The sequence below is a fragment of the Rhinatrema bivittatum genome, chromosome 11 (genome assembly GCF_901001135.1).
Source record: "Rhinatrema bivittatum chromosome 11, aRhiBiv1.1, whole genome shotgun sequence".
NCBI lineage: Eukaryota > Metazoa > Chordata > Amphibia > Gymnophiona > Rhinatrematidae > Rhinatrema > Rhinatrema bivittatum.
The window spans coordinates 46,127,593-46,145,178 of record NC_042625.1 but is presented as its reverse complement, the minus strand read 5'-3'; the positions used below and the strand labels follow the sequence as shown (position 1 = coordinate 46,145,178).

At 47.2% G+C, this 17,586-nt stretch overlaps 1 protein-coding gene across 1 annotated transcript in view; it reads right to left on the bottom strand.

Moving 5' to 3' along the window:
- The window catches only part of ANKLE2 (ankyrin repeat and LEM domain containing 2), an 83,184-nt gene extending 68,684 nt beyond the window's left edge, over nucleotides 1-14,500 (bottom strand). The window contains exons 1-2 of the mRNA XM_029619299.1: nucleotides 13,854-14,500; nucleotides 9,195-9,686 (exon numbers count right to left, since the gene is read on the bottom strand). Coding sequence (XP_029475159.1) covers nucleotides 9,195-9,686; nucleotides 13,854-14,073 — 712 coding nt within the window. The 5' untranslated portion in view covers nucleotides 14,074-14,500. The remainder of the gene's footprint in view (nucleotides 1-9,194; nucleotides 9,687-13,853) is intronic.
- Nucleotides 14,501-17,586: the final 3,086 nt, after the last annotated feature.

The window sequence follows — 17,586 nt, the reverse complement described above, 5'->3', positions numbered from 1 at the left end:
TAGCCCAAAAGGGAATGTCCAGCGATACTTTATATCCTTGGACCGCAATGCGGCTGTGACCTCCCGCAAGGCATACCTCTTCTGGAGCGTGAGGGGCACAAGATCTTGAAAGACGGATATGGGCATGTTTTTCCACTGGATTTCCTTCTGTGAGCGCGAAGCAGCATACACCTTCTCCTTGAGCAAAAAGCTATGGAAGCAGATGACTAAGTCTCGGGGTTTCTGATCCCTGCACTGGCCCAGCGCACGATGCGCACGCTCCAAGCGCACCTCTGGTGGTGCGGCCTGTGAAGTAGTCGTATCATCCAGACCTCCCAGAAGCAAATGCTGGCAAATTTGCGTAGCTACAAGCGCTGCATCAGAAAATTCAGGAGTTTCAGGCACACCCCGGATACGAAGATTAGCTCTCCTGTTTCTATTCTCGAGGTCTTCAATTTTCTCCTGCAGCTCCAAAATATCAGATTGACAATGCGTACCCTGGCTTTGTAGGGAGGTGAGGGCCTCACTATGAAAATCAACCCGGTTCTCCACGTCATCTACCCAGTTCCCCAGGGTTGCCAAATCCGCTTTTAAATCCGCTACTGAGGTCATAATGTCTTGTTTATGTTGCCTCATATCTTTTCTGAGGTCCATAAACCATTGCCGTACCTCTGTGCGCGTAAGAAAATCATCCGTCGGTGCAGCAGCCCCGCCGGGCGTTGTCGCGCGCTTTTCCTCAGCCTCCTCACTCTCCCCCGCGCTGAAATCGCCGTCAGAGGCGCCATCTTGCTCCGGATCCGGCGGCAGCTTAGAATATGAAAATTGCCGAAGATCGGCTGGTTTTCGTTTGGACGCCATAAAAAGGATATGGGAGAGGAGGACAAAGTTCCCGGACAGCTGTAGCAAGAAAAAAATACCCGTTGCGCTGCGTTTGTAGCGGGCGGCGGCTCGTGGGGGAGCGGAGCTCAAGAGCTATGCGGCTGCTTCCATCGGCTGCGTTAGCCACGCCCCCGCAACAGTCGCTTTTGATGCCTTCTAGTCCTTCTTAGGACCACTCCCGTAAGACAAACAAATGATCAGACAATTCAAAGGCATTGGTCACCTCTAGATAACAAAGGAGAACCCGCCATACATCCAATTTATGCAAATCGCGATCCTTAGAACCACGATCCAAATCCAGGAAAGCAGGCAACTCCACTGTCTGATTCAAATGAAATCCCGACACCACCTTTGGCAGGAAGGAAGGCACCGTCCTGAGAGATACCTCTGAATCCGAGATATGGTTCCAAACACAACAATGCCTGAAGCTCAGACACCCGCCTTGCCGAGGTGATAGCCACTAGGAAAACTGCCTTGAGAGTCAGGTCTTTCAACGTGGCCCGCTTGAGAGGCTCAAAGGGAAGATCACACAAGCCACAGAGAACCAAATTTAAACTCCACAAAGGACACACCTTCCTAACCGGAGGATTCAAATGCTTAGCTCCCTTCAAAAAATGGGACACATCTAGATGAGCTGCAAGAGAAATACAGTCAACCTTGCCCTGCAGTCACCCTAGGGCTGCGACCTGCATGCTAATCCTTTCTTCAGGCCATCCTGTAAAAAGGCTAGAATATGAGCCACCGAGGCCTGACGCGGGGACAAATTCAAAGCCGCGGCACCAAGAGTCGAAAACTTTCCAGACTCGAACATAGGCAAGTGGACGATTTGCGCGCCTGCAGGAGGGTAGAGATAACCGAATCAGGATATACCTTCTTTCTTAACTGTCTCCTCTCATAAACCAGGCCGCTAGACAAAAGTGATCCGCCCGATCAAAAAATACTGGACCTTGCAGAGGGAGATTCGGGAGATGATTGAGACGCACTGGACAGTCTACCACCAAGTTGACCAGATCTGCAAACCACAGCCTTTGTGGCCACTCTGGAGCTACAAGGATGACAGACCCTGAATGAACCTCTATCCGACACAAGACCTTGCCCACTAGCGGCCAGGGAGGAAAGACTTAAAACAGAACGTCGTGGGGCCACGATAGGACTAGGGCATCCACCCCTTCAGACCTGTGTTCCCTCCGGCGAATGAAAAACCGAGCCGCCTCTGCATTTCTCTGAGTCGCCATCAAATCCAGGTGAGGAACACCCCAGCGACAAGTGAGAATCTGAAATGCGTCTTCGGACAGCCCCCATTCGCCGGGATCCAGATGCTGGCGACTGAGAAAATCTGCTTGAACGTTGTCGATCCCGGCTATGTGCGAGGCCGCCAGCCGTACCAGATGGTGCTCTGCCCAGGCCATGAGCCGGTCAGCCTCTAAGGCCACTAGACGGCTTTTGGTTTCTCCCTGACAGTTGATGTAAGCCACTGTCGTCGTGTTGGACAATACTCGTACCGAACAGTGATTTATGGACCAGCTCGCCTGACAACGCGTCCATCCACCCTGAGCGGCCTTTGTCTGGCAAACCGCCCCCCAGCCAGAGAGGCTGGCATCCATCGTCACAATCACCCACTGAGGTTCCTCCAGGTCCATCCCCCCTTGCAAGTGGGTCGGGATCAACTACCAATCGAGACTGGACCTGGCAGGTTCCAAAAGGGGCAACCGTAGGTGAAACTTCTGACTTCGGATCCCAACGAGAAAGCAACGCCCTCTGTAAAGGTCTCATATGCGCAAACGCCCAAGGGACTAATTCTAGAGTAGACGCCATGGAACCAAGTAGCTGCAAATAATCCCAAACTTGATGTAGCCAAAGTTGTTGCAAAGAAGTTTAAAGAAAGTTTAAAAACTCTAGAAAAGGAAGTACCAGAGAAGAAATAATGTTATAGGATCAGGACCGCAGGTTCTGCCGACCTCCTCTGCTGGAGTCAGAGAAAATACTGAAGGATCGCAGGTGGCACACCAAGTTAAGAGGGAGTGCCTTTCAGTTTTTTTTCTCTGACTCCATCTGCCGGAAGGGAGAGACAACTCAGCAGTCTGGGCTGATCCTAGTACGTACAGGGAAAGAAAAATTGGTTCTTACCTGCTAATTTTCATTCCTGTAATATCAAGGATCAGTCCAGACCGCTGGGTTGTGTCTCCCCTTCCAGCAGATGGAGTCAGAGAAAAAAGCTGAAAGGTACCCCCTCTTAACTTGGTGTGCCACCTGCGATCCTTCAGTATTATCCATACTATAGCAGAATAAAAATTAGAGGATAAAAACCCCAAACGTAATAACCAATGGCTACATCAAATTTGCGCAGTCAAAAACCGTATAACTGCATAACACATGTACAAGGAAGGGCACTTTCCCATGCCACACGAATGGCTATCACTGTAAAGAATTCTGCAGAGTAAAATGCACAATACATAATGGACTCTCCCAGCTCCAAGGGTGGGCATCTGGACTGATCCTTGGTACTACAGGAATGAAAATTAGCAGGTAAGAACCAATTTTCCTTTCCCTGTACGTACCAGGATCAGTCCAGATCGCTGGGATGTACCCAAGCTGCCCTAAATGGGGTGGGACCTGGAGAGTCCCATGCGCAGAACGCTGCTGCCAAAGCAATCAACATCAGGATCTCAAACGCCCACACGGTAATGTTTAGAAAAGGTATGCAACGATTTTCAAGTGGCTGCCCTACAAATCTCCTGTGGCGAGACAAATTGACTCTCCACCCAGGAAGCCGTCTGAGACCTGGTGGAATGCGCCTTCATACCTTCCGGAATGGCGCGACTGATACAGACGTAAGTGGAGGTAATGGCCTCCTTCAACCACCTAGCAACAGTAGCTTTGGACACCTTTTGACCTTTCTTAGGATCATTCCATAAGACAAACAAATGATCAGACAACCGAAAAGAGTTGGTTACCTCCAGATAGTGAAGGAGAACCCGCCGTACATCCAATTTATGCAGATCCCTATCCTTAGGAGAACGAGGATCCAAATTCGGAAAGGCAGGCAATTCTATCGTCTGATTCAAATGAAAACCTGACACTACCTTTCGTAGGAAAGAGGGCACTGTTCGTAGAGATACCCCCGAATCCGAAATACGGAGATACGGTTCTCGACATGACAAAGCTTGAAGCTCTGAGACCCGCCTTTTGGAGGTGATCGACACCATGAAAAACGTCTTTAGAGTCAGGTTCTTCAACGTGGCCCACTTGAGAGGCTCAAAAGGAAGACCTCATAAGCCACGGAGAACCAAATTTAAACTCCACGAAGAACAGACCTTTCTGACCGGAGGATTCAAGTGTTTAGCCCCCTTCAAAAAACAGGACACGTCCGGATGAGCTGCCAGTGAAAAACAGTCAACCTTGCCCCGCAGCCACCCTAGGACTGCAACCTGCACCTGGAGAGAACTGCAAGCCCCAATCCTTTCTTTAGGCCATCTTGCAAAAAGGCTAGAATATGAGCTACTGAGGCCCGACGCGGGGACACATGCAACCTGCAGCACCAAGAGTCAAACACCCTCCAGACTAACATAGGCAAGCGACGTAGACGACTTCCACACTTGTAGGAGGGTAGAGATAACCGAATCAGAATACCCCCCCTTTCTCAACTATCTCCTCTCATAAGCCAGGCCGCTAGACAAAAGCGATACGCTCGATCAAAAAAATACTGGACCTTGCCGAAGATGATTCGGAAGATGGCTGAGACGAACCGGACTGTCGATCGCTAGGTTGATCAGATCTACAAACCACGGCCGTCGGGGCCACTCCAGAGCTACGAGAACGACTGATCCTTCGTGAGCTTCTATCCGATGCAAGACCTTGCCCACTAGTGGCCAGGGGGGAAACACGTACAACAGAACGTCACGAGGCCACGGAAGGATGTGGGCATCCACCCCTTCCGACCCGTGATCTCTCCGACGACTGAAAAAAAACGAACCGCCTTTGCATTGCTCTATGTTGCCATCAAGTCCAGAAGAGGAACACCCCAGCGACGAGTGAGGATCTGGAAGGCTGCGGACAGCTCCCACTCACCGGAATCCAGATACTGACGACCGAGAAAATCCACCTGAACATTGTCTACCCTGGCTATGTGAGAGGCCGCCAGCCAGACCAGATGGCACTCTGCCCATGCCATGAGTCAGTCGGCCTCCAAGGTCACTAGCCGGCTCTTGGTTCCTCCCTGACAGTTGATGTAGGCTACGGTCGTCGCGTTGTCAGACAATACTCGTACTGACCATTGACTGACTAGAGGGAGAAAGACGCGTAATGCTAGTCGCACTACCCTGATCTCCAACCGATTGATGGACCATGTCGTCTGATAACTCGTCCATCGGCCCTGAGCGGCCTTTGACTGGCAGACCGCTCCCCAGCCAGAGAGGCTGGCATCCGTTGTCACGATCACCTACTGTGGTTCCTCCAGGTCCGTTACAAGTGGGTCGGAATCAACCACCAATCGAGACTGGACCTGGCAGGCTCCAAGAGGGGGCAACCGTAGCTGGAACTCCTCAGACTTTGGATCCCAACGAGAAAGCAAGGCCCTCTGTAACGGTCTCATATGCGCAAACGCCCAGGGAACCAATTCCAGAGTAGACGCCATGGAACCAAGTACTTGAAATAATCCCACACGAGGGGAAGAGGTAACGACAAGAGCAGATGTATTTGCGCCCATAACTTGATCATCCTCTCCTGGGTGAGGAAGACCTTACTGACGTATCGAACCGGGTGCCCAAGAAGTTCAGAACCTGAGACGGGACCAATTGGCTCTTGGCAAAGTTGACCACCCAACCAAAAGATTGGAGTTGGAGCAAAACCGTCCGGACCGCCATCCGACAGAGGTGTTCCAATTTCACCCATATAAGCCAATCGTCCAGGTAGGGGTGAACTAAGATCCTCTCCTGCCTGAGGACTGCTGCTTCCACCACCATCACCTTGGTGAAGACTCGCGGAGCCGTTGCCAACCCAAACGGAAGCGCTTGGAACTGATAATGTTCCCCCAAAACCATGAACCGGAGGAATCGCTGATGACGCTCGCAGATCCCTATGTGAAGATATGCCTCTGTTAGGTCCAAAGAGGCCAAATATTCTCTGAGTAGACGGCCGCAATGACAGAGCGGAGAGTCTCCATGCGGAGCCAAGGAACCCGAAGAGCCCGGTTGACCTGTTTCAGATCCAAAATTGGGCAAAAGGATCCCTCCTTCTTTGGGACCACAAAATAGATGGAGTACCTGCCGGACCTGTGCTCCTCCAGAGGGACTGGTACTATAGCTCCCAGGGATTTCAAGCGATCCAGGGTTTGACTTACCACCTCCCACTTGGCTCGAGACCCACAAGGTGACACCAGGAACAGATCCCGTAACGGGCAGGCAAAATCCAACTTAGCCGTTTACGATTATACTGAGGACCCACTGGTCTGATGTAATCTTGACCCACTCCTCAAAAAATAGTGAGAGGCGGCTGTCCACCACTGGAACCGGGGAGAGGGTCTGCACACCTTCATCGGGACGGCTTGCCCCCCACTGCTTCTTAAGAGCCCCCATCACGGAAGGGCCTGCGGCCTCGAAAGGAAGAAGGCCAAGACTGAGATCTCAGAGTCTGTCGGGCGGAAAAGGCGGGAGCCCTAGTCTGCCGAAATCTGCGTTGTCCCCGGAACTGGGAACGCGCTGAACCAGTTTCTGGAAGACCTGGGCTTATCCTCCAGTAACTTTTACACCTTGTTCTCTCCCAGAGACTTGATGAGGACTTCCAGCTCATCCCCAAACAACAATTTCCCTTTAAAAGGAAGATTGCCCAACTGGGTCTTAGAAGAAACGTCAGCTGACCAGTTTCGAAGCCAAAGAAACCTCCTGGCAGAGACTCCTGTAGCCATGCTGCACGAAGAAGTCCGGAGCAAATCATATAAAGCATCTGCTGTGTAAGCCACCGCGGATTCCATCCTATTCGCCTGGTCAGCCTCATCCGGAGGCAACTCCTGAGAGGTGAGCAAACAGCTGCCTGAACACACAGTGCAGAGACCTCAAAGATCCGCTTGAGAAGGACCTCCAGTCTCCTATCCTGCAAATCTTTAAGAGCAGTCGCCCCAGTCACGGGAATGGTTGTCCGCTTAGTGACAGCAGAGACAGACGTCTCCACCTTGGGGACCCTGAGAATGTCCAAGGACCCCTCGGGTAAGGGGTAAAGTTTTTCCATCCCCCTCCCCACACACAGGGTCACCTCAGGAGTCTCCCACTCCCAGGTCACTAGCTGCATGAGCACTGGGTGAAAAGGAAAAGTCTTGGGAGGGGCCCGCAGCCCCGAGAGGACTGGATTCCCCTTGACAGGCTCCGTGCTGGGATGTATCAATGTCCAGCTCCTCCCGTCTGAATAATCGGAAAACACGGAGATCGTCCCCCTCTACCAGGGGTGGACTCATCAACACCCCCGTCTGGATTTGGGAGGAGCGGGTCCCGGAAAGGATTCGTGGGACCAGGATCCAGAATCCCCACAGGGGCCGAAGGGACATTTGGAGCTGCAGCCCATTTAGCAACCTTTGCGGGTAGAGGCACAGTATCCTGCAGATGTGCCTCAGTCTCTAAAAAGGCTTTATGCATTAATAAAATAAATTTAGGCGAAAATGGCACCTGTTCCTTTAAGGGCTCCGTCGGGGAGGGGGCAAAGTTCGGAGGGGAGGTAGGCCGCAGACCGCACAGTCAAACCGGGCTTAAGCTGGGAGGAGAAAGTGGAGGAGGAGACTCCCCTCCCCCTACAATAGAGCTTGGGCCTGACAAAATGGCCCGCCGTTCCCACACCAGCTGGGGAAGAGGGGGGGGGGGTGTCTCCCGCGATTGGGATCGCCGCGTAGTAGTTCGCGCTAAAAATCACACTCAAATCCTCCTGTCGGGCCTTCCCCCCGGGAGGCAGTGTGCGCACACTCCCTCGCGCGAAAGCCGCAGCCCCAAGCCCCCACACGCGGAACATGAAAATCCCCACAGCATCCCAGCAATACAAAAAAAAAGCAGCCCAGTCAGTGCACAAGTCAGCAAGAAAAAGAAAACAGTGAGTACTGCCGAAATTCGGCCTTCCGGAGCTCTGGGAGCCTGAGAGAGCTAAACTCAGGACAGGACACGATTCCCAAGGAATTTCACTTCTCGGGCCACAGGGGGGGGGAGGGACCGGCCCACCGGTTAATCACCCCACTCACCAGAATAGACCTTGCCTCCGGGGATGTTGGCTAATCGGGGCATCCAGCCCCAGCTGAACCTCTACCAAGGCTGCAGATGCCTCGGGAGGATAACACAGACTTCACTGACTTAAAATGAAACTAAAGTTGTTGGATTTTTTTTTTTTTGTTTGTTTTGGGTTTTTTTAAACAAACTTGATGTAGCCAAAGTTGCTATATCAAATAAGGGAGAGTTAAACTACTCTAAAAACTATTAGAAAATAAACAAATAATATGCTAGGATCAGGACTGCAGGGTCTGCCGACCTCCTCTGCTGGAGTCAGAGAAAATACTGAAGGATCGCAGGTGGCACACCAAGTTAAGAAGGGGTGTCTTTCAGCTTTTTTCTCTGACTCCATCTGCTGGAAGGGAGACAACCCAGCGGTCTGGACTGATCCTGGTACGTACAGGGAACATAAGTTGCCATACCAGGTCAGACCAAGGGTCCATCGAGCCCAGCATCCAGTTTCCAACAGTGGCCAATCTAGGCTACAAGTGCCTGGCAAGTACTCAAACACTACGAATACGTAGAGCTAAGCCAGTCACCACTTATTTTGGCTTATCACAGCATAAAACTGTGGCCAGAAAGCATTATCACTTTTTATGTAAAACTAGCATGAAATATACATTAAGGTAAGGGACACATTCAAAATTACATTAACTTACACCATTTAAAAACAATAATGGAAATTAAAATTGTTCTTGTTTATAGAAATCTATTTACAAGAGGACAAAATAGTGGAAAGAAAAGTGTACTATGTTTTAGGGAGAACATCTCAGATTGAAAGGTTTTCTCCAATTACTTCAGAGCTCAGGTGCTGCCATGTGCTGTCTTCTTAAAGACAACCACTTTGGAACATGTCCTCTTGGAGAACTATATGACATGCAGGTTTCCAAAAAGAATTCCATCATCTATAAATCAAGTACAAGAAAAGTATTCTTGAATGATACAATGCTTTCAAAAACACTGCAGCTACAAAATGCAGTTTTTGGATCTTATGGGAAAACATGGATAAAACATTTATCCTCTATCTTTCAGGACTGAATTTCTTGTGATTAGTGAATACATGCCAACTTTGTTTATCCCTAAATGGAATGCAATTACCGTTCCTTGCCAGAATATCATCGTAGACTGGGCACACTCCATAGTACAGTGAAGGATCTCTGGAAGGTGTCTGCAAGTTGATGGCTGCTACTCTCTCAACTAATACGGAAGAGTTCTTCTCTGTAAAAACCTCCTCCTCCGGAGGGTTCAAGCCCACACTGTACCCAAAATCTCCCTCTTCAGAGGTGTTTGCAAGCTGGGATCGGCTTCCCCGGTGAATCAGAGTAGTCCCAGATGTCCCTGGTGTTGCATACTGGCTGTAACATGATGCACTGCTCCCTACCACTGCATCAGTAGTTGATGGAATAACAGCATCCACGTCCACAACACCTTGGCGCTCCAGTAACGCTCGAGCCAACTTCTTTTCAAAAATAAACCTGGTGGTTGCGGTGATGGGCCCACATTTCAGCCCAGCCTGGACAATTTCTTTACGAAGCTCGTCAGGGTTTAGCTGCTGCAACCGAGTCAAAATATCATCCATTGTTTGTTCACCTAAAGTTGGTGAGAGGGAAGGGGAGAGATTTTTAAAACGCTGTTAAACTGAAATATTTCTTACATTTATAAAAAGGAATATAACATTGATGACAATTTGTATTTATGCAGAATTTTATCCAGACAAAATTCATAGGGCTTTGGAGGCAGAGAGTCAACCTCTATGAGGTGGAAATTCTGCCTACTGATCTCATGCACATAACTTCCAACAGGACAACAACCAGCAAGGACTAAATTGCACAGACTGGGCAAAAAAGTGGGAGTAGCTTGCTTATTGCGGCGTTACTACCCCTAAACCAATTAGGCTAGATACTTCATATTGATGCAGCTCCAGCACTGCTCTCAACATCAATTGGCAGGGGGGGGGGGGGGAAGGAAATTAGAACCAAAAATGTTACCAAAAAGGGCCCTGACCTCACCGGTCAGAGTAACTGATAAGTATGAGAAAAATAAGCATGAAAGCTTGCTGGGCAGACTGGAAGGGCTGTTTGGTCTTCTTCTGCTGTCATTTCTATGAAAAGAGGAGGAACAATGGGGTTATTACTGCCCTGTAACTGAGACACGGGGCGAGAAGACTGCACAGGCTCAACATAGTAATGAGATTTGACACAGAGCAAAGCCAGCTCCCTAATATGGGTTCTCTGTATCTACTGAGCAGCCATCTCAAAAGTCAACACAAGCTACTGGCTGTTTTCCAAAATCCATCACACGACATGAGAGCATATCAGCAGCCTACTTGTTGCCAACTTCAGAACCCCTGAGGTAAAAGGAACCAATTCAGATTATTTCCAGCAGGGTAAACAAAGCTAATTCAGATAATGTTCTGCCTGCATTTAGCAAATACCTCAGGAAACTGGCACAGCAGCACTGGCATGCCCATAAATGTCTGATGGATTTCCATACATGTCTATTACCAATCAAGTAAAATACCAGATTTTTTTCCCAGTCAGCGAGCTTTTTTAGTTCATACATTGCAAGGAATCATGGTTTTGTCCTTTTCATTTGGTAAGGAAAGACTAGCAAAACACTGGTGACCAACAATCTTCATTGACTGGGAACTGTAAACGGTCACAATTTTATATAGGGACTACAACAATTGGAAGGACATGCCAAATGATGAAAGCACCAGGACCTGTCCCACTTATCAAAACAAAATCTCAAATCAAAACTGCAGTGTTCTGCAGCTACCTCTGAGCTCACAATCTCAGACGGCTACTTTTATATCATGAAAAGGAAATATCCTGCTTAGGATAAGATGTACTAAATGTCCTCCCATAGTCACTCAATGAGAAATGTAATACATCTGGTCTTTAATACTCTCATATTCTCTACACATCAACCATGGCCAGAGGCTTCCACTAATCCCAGGAGGCCATGAAAAGATGGCTACAAAAAGCCAGCGATGAACAGTGCTGACATTTTTTGCCATACATACAACTCTTGGTTGTCCCTGGCCCAGGAAAATCATTTTCTTGACACTAAATTAGCTGTTTAATGAGATGTGTACTTTTGTCTACTGCCCGAGATCCTCACTTATTAACACTCATTTTTAGTCTTTTTTACTTACTTGGGTATTGATTAAAAAAAATGTGTTACTTAGGTGCAGACTGTTAAATTCTACTTTGGCTTATGGCATATCTATTGACCAAACATTCTTTTAATGATCATCTTGGAATATTGCTGTATGTTAATGCATTAAGCTTTCTTGCATTATATTTTACAAGTGTGGATCTTAAGAAAAAATAAATGAAGACATAAATAACTGAAATCTAATAAGCATGTGGAACACACATGCAACCAAGCTGTTTCATTTTCTGAGTCAACAGAAGGATCTTATAAAAAAAATATATTCATAAATGCAGATGAGCTACTGAAACACAATACAATATTTTTAAATCAGAGATAAGACATTAAGTCAGATATAAGTCATTACTTTGATATGTAACCTGGCTTGAACTCCTTGGTTGGAAAGGATTGCCAGAAATAAACAATTGCAATAAAGGATGAAGATCTGACAGCTGAAGCAGTAATCTGGTGCTCAGAAACTGTGCAATGGTTTTCAGTTCACATTTTTAATGTCCAGAATATATATATATTTCACTTTTTTCCCCTTTTTTATGGGTTTTAAGTGCCAGTGCAGTAGCACTGGAAACTTAACTCTAGCTCTATCCAGGAATTACATTTCCAACACGAACAGGCTGATACAGTATGGTGCGCTCATTTGGCACCCGTTTGGCCGAGCGTTTTTGACGCGCGTCGATTACTCCTTATACCGTAAGGGTTAATAGCGCTTTGAAAATGCGCAGCCAACCTTGCGAAAACTAATAGCACTCATCACATGCAAATGCATATTAATGAGCCTATTAGTTACCCGGGATTCTGAAAGTAAAATGTGCTTCTAAGCCACACATTTTACTCTCAGAAATTATTGCCTGCCAAAGGGCAGGCGTTAAGAACTAAGCAACCCAGGAAAGTGTACAGAAAAGCAGAAGATACTGCTTTTCTTTATACCCTCAGACTTAATATCAATTTTGCCAGCGTCAGTTCTCGAACCCGCTGACAGCCACAGGTTCAGAAACCAGATGCCGGCAAAATTGAGCGTCCGGTTTTCGATCCACGGGCCCATTTTTAAATTTTTGGGGTTTTTTTTTTTGTTTTTACTTTTTTTTTTTAAACTTTTGGGGCTTCCGACTTAATATCGCCATGATATTAAGTCGGAGGGTGCACAGAAAAGCAGTGCCGGCAGAAATTAACGCCTACCTTTGGGTAGGCGCTAATTTCTTAAAGTAAAATGTGCGGCTTGGCTGCACATTTTACTTACTGTATCGCACGAGAATACCTAATAGGGCCATCAACATGCATTTGCATGTTGCGGGCGCTATTAGATTCGGGGGGGTTGGACATGCGTTTTCAACGTGCTATTACCCCTTTCTGAAAAAGGGGTAAAGCTAGTGTGTCGAAAACACGCGTCCAATCACCGGAGCGCACTGTACTGTATCAGCCTGTAAATTAGTAGAACATATTTACACATAGCAACCTCAAATATAGTGTATACAATAAGCAAAGACTTCAGACAGTGCACATGGAATAGCCTAGTACAGTGGGTTGTAAATGAGGGAAATTAAGATTCAAATCCTACTTCTCCCATTTGCATTCCTTGCACAAGTTACATTATCTCCAATTGTGACAGGAATTTATTTTATCTGAAAAAATGCTGCAAACTGTAGAGCTTAAATTGACAAGATAGTCAATTTTTGTGACACTAATGTTGACTGCCCAAAAGAAGCTACATTGTCTACTGTTTTGCCAATCTAATTTATGTGTGACTAACACTCAGATGTGTAAAATGCTGACATTTTTCTTTGCTCACTTTTTTTTTTCTGCATGAGAACTAATTCTGGCTTAGACAACGCAAAGTTAGCAAAATATAAAAATTCAAGTTCTTCTCCATCTGCTAACAAAGGGATACATAGATTTCAAATTGCTGTCTTGCTCCCTTCCTCCAGAATGAGGTACAGCCAAAGAATAAGCAATAATGATAGATGGAGCATCCACAAATCAACACAGCAAAAATGTTATTCTAAAACTAGAAGTTTTTTTCCATTATTCAGGAACAATGGAATAACGTTTTGATTGGGAATGGGGCAAACAAACCAACCCTCGCCCCCCAGTTGCTGATGCTGTGCAAAGCAAAAAGTTGATCGGGGACACGGTCCCAGTGGCCTAACCCATTCCGCTGCCTATGCCATTACTTATTCCCGCATTGCATAGTTCTAGCAGCCTTATTGTTAGTTACTGGATTCTTTGCAGGTGGCGAGCCCTGTTCCCACCACAGCATAAACATTATCCAGAGATGATGAACTGCATGAGCTTTCCAAAGACTCGGCCACATCAGAGGACGGGCCCGGTGTGATCTGCAAAGCTCCTGCACTGTCACCTCTTATGATAATTCCTACCACAAACCGAGCCCTAGTAGTCACATGGACCAGAGGACTTGGCTCCCTTCCCGAAAGACTGCCGTTCATATGACGTAATGACGTTTCGTTTTCTCTGTATAGCATCATAAAACAGACCCCGGGTATCTACCCTACCCCCTCCCCCCCGCTGCAGAGGCAGGATTCTCCCACGCGCGCTCATAACGTCCGAGAGGAAGTAGGCCGCTCTCACCTCGGAGTTGGGTTAGCTCCGGGCTCGGGAAGACCGGGCCTGTCTCCTCGCGCCAAAGCGACCTCGTGGCGCTTCCCTCGTCGGTGTAGCGGTGGCCCCGGCGCCAACAGCGAAGCAGCCAGCCGAACAGGGCGAGAAGCAGGCAACCGCAGAGTCCGTGCAGGGCGGCGGCGTGCCAGCCGGCGGGGAAGAGCCCCGCGGCGGCGGCGGCGGCCCGCATCCCTTCCCAGGCACCACGCAGAGGGTGGAGTACACCCAGTACCTCGGCCGCCGGGAGTTGGAGCCGCCTGCCCGAGCGCGCATTTCTGCCGCGCCCGCAGCCAGCCAGGACCCAGCTGCCGGGGCTGCCCGACGCGCTGCCTGCATACAGGAGGAGGTGGGGGAAGAAGACCCCGTCGCCAGGGCTGTCTGAGCGTAGGCGGGAGAAGTGACCTCGCCGCCTCGCTTTACATTTATGTATTTGATTGATACTTACCGGGACTGCCTTCCACGATTTGTTCCGTTATCGTTTTAAAACTCGCACCGTTCATCTCCCATCACCTCTGGGCTAGGATGGATAGACCCAGTAGCGCATCCTTGCACCTAGGCTGCAAGGCAAATACCGTGGGAGAAAGGGACCGTAGAACCCGATTGTGCTTTCTAACATGATTTAAAACAAAATCTAAACTGAATGTATAACTATAATATTATGAGGCTTAAACCTCAACGCTAATTAAAAAACAAACAAACAAGGAGACCCTCCGCCATTTTAATTTAATTTAGCCCTGCAAAGGGCTGAAAATAATTTTATAAACACTGTAGCTATAACACTCAATTAAGCCGTTCTTTACCTCAGACTAAAATGAACCATATTTATTATTTCAAGTAGTGCAGAACGTGAGGAGCCAAATTGGTTCCGCAGAAAACTGGAGACTTTCACCTGACGACACTGACGTGGACTCTTCAGAGTGAAGGAAGCTATTGCCGTTCTCTGTAAAATAAATGCTTCCAATAGGTTCATATGAACTTGCCCGGATCTCTTCTTTGCTTCGGCCCGCAGCCACATCTGAAGAAACTTATGTGCTACGCGAACTCTTCTCTCTGGCTCCAATAATAGGTATCGCAACAAAGATTCCAATTTTTCCTGCTACAGGATAGCTCAGGCTTAGAAAATACCTTTCATCTAGAAAAAGTGTACCAAGACTGTAGCTAGAAACCCTGTGAATGTTTATCAGTATAATGTAAGCTCATGCTGCCAGTTATTGCACCAACGTGAGGGGAAATAGAAGCATGCAAAGCGTCGAGTGACCGCCTGAAATTTGTAGCATGATTGCTTTGTTCAACTTTGTCCTGCATATAGTAACAGTTGACAATCCTCCGGCGCACATTTTGTTCCCTTAACAAGTTGTAGCCTTTGTGCAACTGATTATCAGCTACTTTGTGACTAAACTAGATGGTGGCAATATACTGTTCTTTAAGAACCCTAAAATGTTACAAACATCAAAGTAATACTTTCCCAGAACAAATGCCTAGCTCTGACTTGCATTGAAGAAGTGATAGTTTTCTATCCAATTTCCAGAAATAGTCTGTGTATTTTGATGCATTAAATATATCCAGTTACAGACCTGGTGATATTTTCTCTTATTTAACTGGGTGTTTATTCCCTTGTAATACTGCTAGTCACTTGGGTTTGCAGTGTTTAGTAGATGAAATTTAGGCAGTGAGTTGTTTAATAGATCTTCAATACTATGGCATATTCTGTCTACTGCTTCTTAGAGGTGCAAGTTTTGGCTGATGACAACTACAGGCTGCTGCTTTTCAGTTATAGAAATGAAAAAAATGAAGATGATAAACTACATACATTTATAAACTCTTGGCAGATATTTGTACAGTACTACAATCTCTAATATTCTCTAACCTTCCGTTCTTTGAAAAGGCTATGCCTGCGTGACAGTTTCCCTGTCCGAGTTTCAAGTTATATGTAAACCGATACGATGTGCAAATGGCCGTCGGTATATAAAAAATGTTAAATAAATAAATAACCGTGACTACTGTAACTCCTTACTTTTAGGTCTTCCAGCATGTTACTTAAAAGCACAACTATTACAGAATGCCACAGCAAGGCTATTAACAGGATCCAGGAAATATATTACACCCTTGCTGATGGCTCTGCAGTGGTTACCAGTACAATCCAGAATCTACTATGAAGTAATAATGATAATATTCAACATTGTTCATTCCAATAACACCAGACTGCTAAGAGTGACACTACAGCTCTACAACCCGAAATGAACACTAAGATCCCAAAATAAAGGTTTCCTGAATATGCCCACTATACAGGGCACACATTTGACTCAAATATGAAATATAGTATTCTCCAAAGCAGGTCCAAAGCTCTGGCACTCTCTACTGGAAACTCTATGTATGCTTACACATAGAAAGAAAGTTAAAAGTGAATTAAAAACTGGAGAAATTATATACCTGATAATTTCGTTTTCCTTAGTGTAGACAGATGGAGACGGAGTCAGGTTTCAAAGCTGACGACACCCTAGAATCACCCCTTCAGTATTCTCTGCATAAGCCACTGTGGATATACTATTGAAAAAAACAATTAAAAACGGATAACCTTAACTATATTCAACTAAACAAACACTGAACCCCAGTAAGATAATAGATGCCCTGATCTAGGGCATGGATGACGACTTACACATAATCTCTTGGAACTGATATCCACTCCCTGGGCGAATCCTTGGCACCGTTCTTAGCAACCAGGGGCGGGATGCTAAGTCCATCTGTCTACACTAAGGAAAACGAAATTATTAGGTAAGTAATTTCTCCATTTCCTAGCGTGTAGCCAGATGAACTCAGGACCAATGGGTTGTACAAAGCCTACTCCCGATTGGGGTGGGTGGCTGGCCGCAGACCGGTTAACACCACCCTTGCAAAGGCTGTGTCCTCCTGGGCCTGAACGTCCAGGCGATAGAACCTGGAGAAGTGCAAGGAGGACCTCGTCCTGCTCAGCAGATGTCGACAGGTGACAGCAGTCTAGCTTCCTCCCATGAGACTGCCTGAGCCCTAGTGGAATGAGCTTTAACATGAAGGAGAAATGGCTTTCCTGCTTCCACGTACGCTCCTGTGACCACCTACTTAATCCAGCAAGCTATGGTAGCCTGCAAAGCTGATTGGCCCTACTTTCCTCCACCGTGAAGAGCAAACAGGTGGTCGTCTTTTGGACTTGTTCTGAAACTTACAGATACTGCACCAAAATCCTACTGGCATTCAAATGGTGGAGGAGGCAGTATTCTTCCACGTCCTTGTGCTTATTTAGGAATGGCAATGAAATGGACTGATTCAAATGAAACTCCTGGACTACCTTGGGCAAGAAGGATGGAACAGTATGAAGCTGTAACGCTCCTGGACTCATCCAGAGGCCTGTTCCTGACATGACAATGCCTGTAGTTCAGAGATAAGATGTGCTGATCATATAGCCACCAGGAACACCGTTTTTTAGTGTTAATAAATACAAGGAAATACTGCAGTGGGCGAAAGGAAGGCCTTGCCAAAAAGTCCAATACTAGATTAAGATTCCACAAGGGAACCAGCCACCGTAGGGGTGGCCAGAGGTGCTTCACCCCTTTCAGAAAATGGGCCATGTCTGGATGAGCCAGCAGGCGGGTTCTGTTCACCTTGCCCTGAAAAGGAGAGAGCTTCTACCTGGACCTTCAAGGAGTTCATGGTCAAACCTTTATTCAAG